Genomic DNA, 9,592 nt, shown 5'->3' on the forward strand with positions numbered 1-9,592 from the left:
AATAAATATCAATTATTTATGTAATATATATATTTTTTTTAATATGCAAAGGCTTAAAATGGAATAAAAATGAGTGCGCCTCATCAGGCTAAAGTAGTAGAACAATTTGACAAAGAATTTGAGTCGGTGGGTCACATGACCTGGAAGCTATTGAAAAAACTCTTTAAAAATTGAAAATAGCTGAAAACTGCATAAAAGCAAGTGTGCCTAACATACTTTATCTTTTAGCATGTTTTTATATTAGTTTGGTCTTAGCTGGTCATAAGATAAGGAATTTATTGATTTTTGTTTCTCAAGAGTGCTTGGTTTGTTAACGGTCCCTAAATGCACCACGGCGCGTGAGAGGAGGGAGCAGCTGAGAGACACTGGCCGACATCGGAGCGCTTCAGTCAGATCAACCGTTTGCTAGATCCCGCTGACTCCACGGAGCTTGAATATCCAATATCCAACTTCAAACCAACTTCACCGCCTTGCTGACGGCTCGGTTGTGTCGACCAAAATCCCAGACGATTTAGAACTTTCCCCCGATCTATTTTTTTTAGGTATATAAAGTAGGACATGTGCTGGAAAAAGAGGACGTCTGCTCACCCTAGTTCGCGATGATTTGATGAATTTAGCATAATCGGTCAAAAAATAAGGATATTTTTCATTGAGATCCCTGAGTCTGGGAGCGGCCATTTTTGCCCAAATAAGAAGAGGGAGGATTTGCCATCGAACTTCTGGCCAGAGAAAAAACTCGTAATATGTAGCCAACATTTGGAAGAAGAATGTTTTCAGGATGACTTGGATAATAGCGCGTTATGACAAACACCAGATACAGCACCGGGACTTGATCAACAGCCGATACCGCACCGTGACGTCACAAACCAGTAGGTGGCAGTAAGTGTTCTTTGACAAACATGGATGCCTCCAGTAAAACACATTCAAATGAAAATTACTCTTAATTAAAAACACTTATTTATTGAACAGTTTGTAATCATTTCATATTTAAAGTACTTTCAGGAGTTTGTATTCTGAATATGAGCGGACTTTTCCTTTAAAGGTTCCTGATGTAAATATTCAGATTGAATTGTTTTCAGATTTTCAAAGTTGCACTTGATTGTGACGTGGAGTGGAACTGAGAAATAAATTCTTAATCATTTTGAAAAGCCCTGTAGTGTGGCGTCTCTATAGTAACCCTTGTGATGTTTCTCTGAATCCCGTTCAGATACCGCCAACCTCGGTGACAGTCTGGCCGGGCTCACAGTGTTCAGCTCTAACGACGAGGATCCTTACATCACCATCAAGGACACAGTGAGCATCTGTTCAGATTCAGTTGGTCCGTCATGTCGTGTCTCCTCCCAGAGAAAGCGCCTCCATACGTCTCCATGTGTTTCTCCTCATCCAGGACCAGTATGAGCGAGAAGACTTCCAGATCAAACCCACAGATAACCTCATCCTGGCTGGAAAAACAGAGAAGGACTGCTGCAACCTGGAGATCTACAGTAAATAACTCATCTTTCATATAATTACTCTATTTATTAGAAAAAGGTATTTTCAACAGTTTTAATTTTTATTCAGTTTTGAAATAAATTAAACTATATAGAATTGTGGGATAGAATACAGTAGTTGTTTTTTTTTTTTGTTGCTTTTTCTTTCTACTAATTTTATCCTAAATTGTCAGACATCCATCCTTTTACCTGAATTAACAAACCCAGTAGGCAGAGCCAGAAAGTTCCCTCCTTAGAGAATCTGTCTAACGTCTCTGGTGGAAGGTATCAGGGAGGTCTAGGTGTGTCAGCAGTGTTTCCAGGTTGGGCGCTTTTCATTTTGAGGGTAAAAATTGCTTTGGGCAGGTGGAGATAATTTGGGCGGGTTCAGGGTCAGATCGGCGGGTTTTTAAGTTATTAAATCACATTTTCACTAATCATTCATCACCAATCAAAGTCTCCCTGACCTTCCTCCATCACTGATTGGCTAATGTCTGCCAGAGAACTAGTTTAGTGGATCTGATGTGATAAACTTTGTGCTGACAATCGATACGTTCTGGATGGAAGACAAATCTTTTAAAGATGCTGGAGGAAACCGCTGCTATCAGGATTTAGCAGTTGGTGCAATTAAACTCCTCACCCTCGCTATATAAAATGCACCAGTTGAAAGAGCTTTTTCACAAGTTGCTCTGCTTAAAGACGAGTCCAGAAATCGCGTTAGAACTGCCGATCCTGACAGGCTTGATGTATGTGGGAAGTGGGCTAACAGGGAATGGATGGACATCAGCAGCATTCTCTCCTCCCCGACAGTTATTGGGGAGATTTCATTCAACCATTTACTGACTGTATTATAGTTCACCTGATTTAAGTTGTACTGAAGTGTATTCATGTTCACATACAGGGTTTCCGCATTAAAAGTCATGAAATTATTATTTTTTAAATTAAGGCCTTAATTGGTATTAAAATTCATTAAATTTGATAAACATGGCATTAAAATGGCTTGGGAAAAGAAGCTTGAGGTGGAGAAAAGGCTACAGAATGGGGAAAAATGCAAGTTGGAACCAAAGTGGCGGGCAATAGAGGAACTCGGGACATGGCTGCAGCCTGTCCACGGTGAAGATGATGAAGAATTTTGCCGTGTGTGTGTGTGTGTGTGTGTGTGTGTGTGTATATTAGGGGTGGAACGGTTCACAAAATCCACTGTTCGGTTCACGGTTTCGTGGTTTTCGGTTTGGTTCGGTATATGTTGATTGTAGGGATACACGATATTGGGATTTTGGCCGATATCCAATATGCCGATATTTTAAAACTCATGTAGCAGATAACCGATATCGATACCGATGTTAAAGCTGGACAAAAATAAGTAGTCATTGTAAATAGCAGTTTTGTTATCCATTTCTGACACTTTGAAAAATAATATACTCAAATATATTTTCACATGCTGATATCAAATTGATTTTTAAAAACGCGGTATAAATCTATTTTACTTTCAAAATCTCTTGAAATTTCATCGTTCTGCTACAAACTCTCGTGATATTTTGCAAATTCTTGTCAGATTTTGTTAGTAAAATAGATCGATACCGCGTTAATATAGCAACATATAAAAATATGGCAAAATTTCGTGAATTTTCGGGGTATTTCGTAGCATAACGATGACATATAGCAATATTTCATTAGTAAAAGAGATTGATATGGTGTCTTTAAATGGCAATATATCAGCATATGAAGATATTGTGATATTTTAATGTATCAATATTTTTTCCCTCATCTTTAGAAGTTTTTAAGTCTGTAAAAAAGAAGTTTTTGAGGAAGAAGAAGAAGTAGTATTTATTTATTTTTTTTTTAGACTTTAGAAACTCAGAAGCTGATCAAATATCGAGTTAAATATCGGTGGGGTGGCCGATGTCCGATATTCAGTTTTAAGGCCGATACAGGCCGATACCGATAGGGGGCCGATTATATCGTGCATCCCTAGTTGATTGTTAGCATGACATGTTGGTCATGTTGCTGTTAGCATAAACAAAACGTGTTGCACAATGCTTGCACACCGTTTTTATCCACAACTTTCTTTCCGCCGTAATCGTAGGTCACTCTAAATGCAAAGTGGTCCCATACAGCAGACCTATAAAGTGCTGCTGGCGCGTCTTCCAACTCCTGTTCTTTCCCACTCGCCATACCGACACAATTCTCCACAACAACAGATTTTTTTCTGCTACACCCGGCTACGCTGCTTCGCTTCTTCTTCTTCTTGTTTACTACTGGCGGTTGGCTTTGGTCGCAGTACCGCCACCTTCTGCTCTGGAGTGTAAACGCTTCCCCTATGAGAAAAAGGAGCAGCGCCTGAACCGAACGGAACACACGCGAACCGAACCGAGACAGTCGAACCGAACGATTCTGACGGTTTTCATAAACCATTCCATCCCTAATATATAAATATATAGTTATATTTAAGTCATGGGTACTTGTTGATGGCATTAAGATTATTTCTAAGAGCATTAAAAAGCATTAAAAAAGAGTTACCCATTCATGTATAAACCCTGACATAGTAAATATATATCAATATATATTAACTGGATGAGTTGTTGGTGTCTTCAAACTTGGAAACAAAGTCCAGTGGATTGTTTTTTTAACTATTTTGGAATGAATATGACCTGGATGACTGAGAAACTTCACCTGAAGCTGAACAAATGTGTTTAACTTCCCAGTTTATAACTCGGAGGAGGACTCCATGTATGTCCATCATGACATCCTGCTGCCAGCCTATCCTCTGTGTGTGGAATGGCTGGACTTTGACCCGAACCCGCAGGAAGGATCAGGTAGGAGAAGCTTTCTGAGCAGTGATGTTTCCAGCTTTAGTGGAAGAAAAGTCAGAGTGTCCTCTCTGTGTGTCCACTTGCAGCTAACTACGTCGCCGTGGGCAACATGACTCCTCAGATAGATGTGTGGGATCTGGACGTAGTGGACTGTCTGGAGCCGGTCTTCTCCCTGGGAAGCAAAAAAGCGTCTAAGAAGAAAAAGAAAAGCAAGAAGGTTTCCTGATTGTGTATTGAGATGGAACGTTATAATCCTTCTTATGCTGCGTTCACAGCCCCTCAGAGCCCTGGCGTATAGATAGAGCATTCATAACGAGTCCAGAACTTATGTCTAACGACAGCCTAACTTATGCATAACGCACGGCAGCGTAATCCCCGTGAAACGATGCATAAGCACCGCCACAGGATGCCATGTCTAACATAGACCTTCCATTCTAACCATAACGCCCCTTAGGCTCTAAACGCACTGGTTGTGAACGCAGCATGGAAGCTTCCCCTGCCACTGATGGCTGAGTGTTTAGGGGCTGGTTGTGTTTCAGGCTGCAGCGGAGCCTGTGGACGGACACACGGACGCTGTACTGGATCTGTCCTGGAACAAGCTGGTCAGGTCGGTTTGGCTTTTATTCCTCTGAGTCTTTGGAAACGTCTGTGATTGAACCTTAAAGTAGAAAATCATCAAAAGTCATATTTCCAGAGTTTGTTCCCTTCATTGTCATTAGATCCTCCAGCTGTGCATTTATTCCTGTTTAGAGTTAAATCAGAATTACGTTATTAATCACTTGTGGGAAATATTTTTCTTGCAGTGTAACCGTTTCCAGAATATATATAATATAGCAAAATAAAACCAAAAGGCATTCAGAAAATGAAAGTCCAATATGCTGATGGCCTGTTGCTTTTGATCAGTTATGTAAGAAGTATTTAATACCCCCCAAAACATTTTTTTTAAATATTTGCAATTAAAAATCTATATGTCATCAAAACTGAAATGAATAGTTGACATTCCACCCTTAACAAAAATAGAAGCGGTGTGCATTGGGGACTTTTTTTTAGTGTTCTATAATTTGTTGCTGATTTCCTCTAAAGATTTAGCAATAGATGAATTAGACACTTGGAGAGGAGATGCGTTCAAAGAAATAGATTAATTAAACTGGAATAAGGCATGTTTTAAAGCACTAAATCAAATGATTTAAACTTAGGCTTCATCATATGTCCACTGATATTCCAGATACTTGCAGTCTTCTCCATTGTCTGTGGGAATGTCTTAAAGTCCAGAGGTTTTGGAAGAGGTGTTATTAGGTGTCTATCTGAACTGCTTAAGGTCAAAGTCCAGTTAGAGGTTAAAATCTGTGTTCTAGGAATATATCCAGTAGAATATAAACAATCGTGGAAGACAACTACATTAATAGACTACAGCAGGGGTAACCAATTAAAAATCAGAAAAAAGTCAGAATAAAGAAATCAACTACCAGCAAAGGTCTGGAGAAATATATAATTATAATCTGTTACTTTAAACAAAATTTAACACAGAATTAAAATGAGGTGTTTATGTATCCATGTTATACATTAAATTAAAAAATAAATAAAAAATAGAACATTTTTTTCATTTTAAAATCTAAAGTGTTGATTGAAGTAGAAAACAACAATCGTTCAGTTTGTTGTAGAGATAATTTCATGATTTCATGATATGAATTTCAGATATTTTATAAACCCCCTAAACTTTATTTTAATTTCCTTTTTTCTGGCTTAATGTTCGCAGTGGGCTTTATGCTGCCCTGCAAGGTTTTAAACCTGGGTACGAATGGAGACAAAGCCATTCTAAAGCACAACACTGCAAAAAATGAAAAAAGTCATTTTTACTTGAAATAAGTGAATTAGTTCTTAAATTGAGAAGGTAAGTGAGACACTTTTCCAATGGAGCAAGACAATTTAGATTTAAAATAAGAAAACACAATTGCATTGTCTTATTACAAGTGCATATTATCTAATAATCTTATTTTAACCCTGTAATGCCAAATGTATCATATTTGCTACATACGGTTTCTGAAATTTTTTGCGTCTGACACCTTTTGCATAATTTAATGGTAAAAATTTTGCTCAAAATCCTATTGTACACAATCAGATATACCTGATAACAGAGGGCAGAAGACTATACAAAAATAATCTTGACTTATCGCATAGTAATAAATTATGTAAAAATGTATTTCTGTTTTTTCTTTTTACATATTTTGTTAAAAGGCCAAATAAGGAATTCTAACCAAAAAAAAGTTATTTTCTGTTTTGTTTTATTCTTGGATCGGGCTTTAAAGGGTTAAGAGTAAAATTCTCTTATTATATTCCATTGCCAGATCATACCATTTACCTACTAAAATTAAGGGTAAATACACTTGATTTAAGACATTTTTACTTATTTCTAGATAATTTTGCAGTGTATCAAGGTGCTCATTTTGAGCCTGGATCCATATTTATTTTTGATTCTGTTCATGGTGGAGAATCCTGCTTCACAGCAGCAGGTTGAGCCAAACATCCTCTAAATGTGCAGTGTCATCTTTTAGCACCATTTCACTTTTCTTTCATCAGTTCACCACAGTTCTTCCAGCAGTCCACACTTTCTCTGCTCTCCTTTTCTCATCATCTTCTCCTTCTTTCCCATCACCCGGCTTGCCACAGGTTTGCCTGCTGTGTCTAAAAGTAGCAGCAGCAGCAACCCAGACTGACAGCAGCTCATTGGCTAATTTGGATCATGTGTAGCCTGGTCCTGGCGCTCCAGAAGGGTTTACTATAATAACAGGAGAAGCAGCGCAAGTGAAATTAGATACTGCTGTCGGACAACATGCGGTAATTTATAAATGTTTTAAATCAGGTTGGGTCCAGATTCTGACCTAGGTCCGCTAATCCATGACCTCTGGACTACAGACTTCTTCAAGCCTTCTTTCCTCCATGGGACTCTGGAGGAAAGAAGTTGCAGTTTCACTCAGACAGGAAAAACTAACATATCTTGCCAGGCAAACAACAGGACTTTGAGAATCTATGGGAGCCATATATATGAGGATCATAGAAACTGAAGGTGGAGCTTATTGATGGATGTCTTGACTACAGTTTCTCTTCATATATTGCCTTTTTATTTTTCTCTGCCTTAATCTAAAGGGTTTTGTATATTTTTGGAACTGGACAAATGTAGGTTTGAATGGTGAATGCATGAGTGAATGTAAATGTCTATAAGTACACTTTACATGTTAAGTTTCTTGTGTCAAAAAAGAGAAAATTCAAATATTTAATATAATAAGACAGAGTAAAATAAGTAAAACACAACCCTTCCCATATAAACAGTGTACAATAAGATAAGGATCTCAGTGATATAGAATCAAATTTAGAACCTAAATTGCTATTATTTCCCATTGTAGTGTTATTGCGCATAGTGAAGTAATGAAATACATAAATAATATGTAATGAAACTCTTGTAGCAGAGCTGTAGATCTGGATGGAAGCCACTGAAAGTCCTCCTGACGTGTTTTTCATGTTTTAAGGAGCGTGTTGGCCAGCGGCTCTGCAGACGACACCGTCATCCTGTGGGATCTGTCTCAAGGCAAACCGGCCACCACTCTGAGAAGGCATACAGACAAGGTAGCGTGCGATGCTGAAGCATTTAGTGTCCCCCTTTTCCCAGTCCACAGCCTGTTAAACTACAGCCTCTCACCCTCCAGGTCCAGACCTTATCCTTTCACCCCTTTGAGGCTCAGACTCTGATATCTGGATCGTACGACAAGTGGGTGTGAAGTGACTCCTGAGCTCAGATCTTTGTGACGGTTTATGACAACCTCAGAGAGTCTCTCTCTCTCTCTTCCAGGACAGCTGTCCTCTATGACTGCCGGAGTCCAGACAGCAGCTACAGAACCTGGAGGTTTAGCGGCCAAGTGGAGCGACTCGTCTGGAACCATTTCTCTCCCTTCAACTTCCTGGTAAACGCAGGTTCCTCTCAGAACTATTTGGATGTTGCATAAAACAATAATGTCTATTGCAGTCAGTAATATGATAAAGAACGTCTCCACATTCAGTCTGCTGAAAGAAAGTTTTAATTTGAACTCTTTGGGTCAAAGGCGTCGTCTCACAGTTAATCCAGCTGTGGACGTCCTTCACTAGGAGGGTAGGTTACAAAAAAACATACAGAAGCTGGTTGTGTATCAAAGCATATTCAGAGAAAATTTAGTGGAAGGAGGAGCTGCTACACAACAGAGGCATGAGAAGAGTCATATCTGGACTGAGGAAAGAAGGAGTTGGACTGTTTTAGATGGAGTTAAATGCATCTCATTTGGAGCCAAATGATGGAAGATCATCGAGGCACAGAGTAGTTCTGAAGGGGAGTTTTTCGACCGTGATGGATTGAGGTGTTTGTTCACTCTGTTCTGATCCACAGTCGGTGATCCAGGAGATTATGGAGAACTTTGTGCTTCCCTCTGCTGACAAGCTGTGAGGAGAGGCTGGTTTCATTTTCCACACTCCAACGAGGCTGGATCAGTGACCGTAATCCGATACTCTGATGGGAATCCAGCGTTCCGATCCTCTGTACTGCACAGCAGTAGTTACAGCAATAGAAGGATGTCAGTTTTATGACTGCAGTGCTAAATGGTTGATTCATTCAACAGTAGGATCGTATCAGTATCAGATATCGGTGAATACGCTCGGCCTATATGTCGGTGTCAGATCAGAAAATAGATCGGTGCATCTCTACCTGGTGATCCTGTACCTGAACCCCAGAGAAAACCTTGAGGGCTGCTGCTATGGGGAGACAGCAGAGCCAACAGCACAGATGATCAAAGCAATGGGCTCCAGTGTTCATGCAAATGGGGACATTTTCGGATTTTTAGTTCCTCTGATGTTTTATTGTCATTTCCTGAGACACTGAATTGTAGTTTTCTTTACCTGCAGCTGAACTCATCAGAATTAAAAAAAAGCTGGAAATATATTTGATCTAAACTATAAAGCGTGGCTCAGGTTATCCTGAGCTATCTCTATAGTTATGCTGCTATAGGCTTAGACTGCTGGAGGAAATAGGGACCCCTATTTCATCATTTGCATCATTCTATCTCTATTCTCTAATCTGTTAGTTCGATTTCTAGTGTCCTGCTCTCTCTGCTTTTTCTCAGAGTAGCTTCATCTGATCTGTTCCTGTTTGGCTGTGACTCCATCCTGGAGAGAAATATCAGCTGTGCTGCTGCCATCAACACCTTTGTTTCTAGATGTTGGACATCAGCCTGTTTTTCAGTGTAGTCCTGTTTCTCTGACTGTGACTAACTGGATGTTCCAGTTGCCTTT

At 39.4% G+C, this 9,592-nt stretch overlaps 1 protein-coding gene across 1 annotated transcript in view; it reads left to right on the top strand.

Moving 5' to 3' along the window:
• Positions 1-9,592, top strand: part of pwp1 (PWP1 homolog, endonuclein) — a 13,357-nt gene that overhangs the window by 1,814 nt on the left and 1,951 nt on the right. The window contains exons 4-11 of the mRNA XM_015382747.1: positions 1,208-1,293; positions 1,388-1,484; positions 4,175-4,285; positions 4,369-4,499; positions 4,822-4,889; positions 7,807-7,903; positions 7,984-8,045; positions 8,127-8,238. Of these exons, the coding sequence (XP_015238233.1) occupies positions 1,208-1,293; positions 1,388-1,484; positions 4,175-4,285; positions 4,369-4,499; positions 4,822-4,889; positions 7,807-7,903; positions 7,984-8,045; positions 8,127-8,238 (764 nt within the window). The remainder of the gene's footprint in view (positions 1-1,207; positions 1,294-1,387; positions 1,485-4,174; positions 4,286-4,368; positions 4,500-4,821; positions 4,890-7,806; positions 7,904-7,983; positions 8,046-8,126; positions 8,239-9,592) is intronic.

The sequence above is a fragment of the Cyprinodon variegatus genome, unplaced genomic scaffold (genome assembly GCF_000732505.1).
Source record: "Cyprinodon variegatus isolate N-32 unplaced genomic scaffold, C_variegatus-1.0 Scaffold265, whole genome shotgun sequence".
NCBI lineage: Eukaryota > Metazoa > Chordata > Actinopteri > Cyprinodontiformes > Cyprinodontidae > Cyprinodon > Cyprinodon variegatus.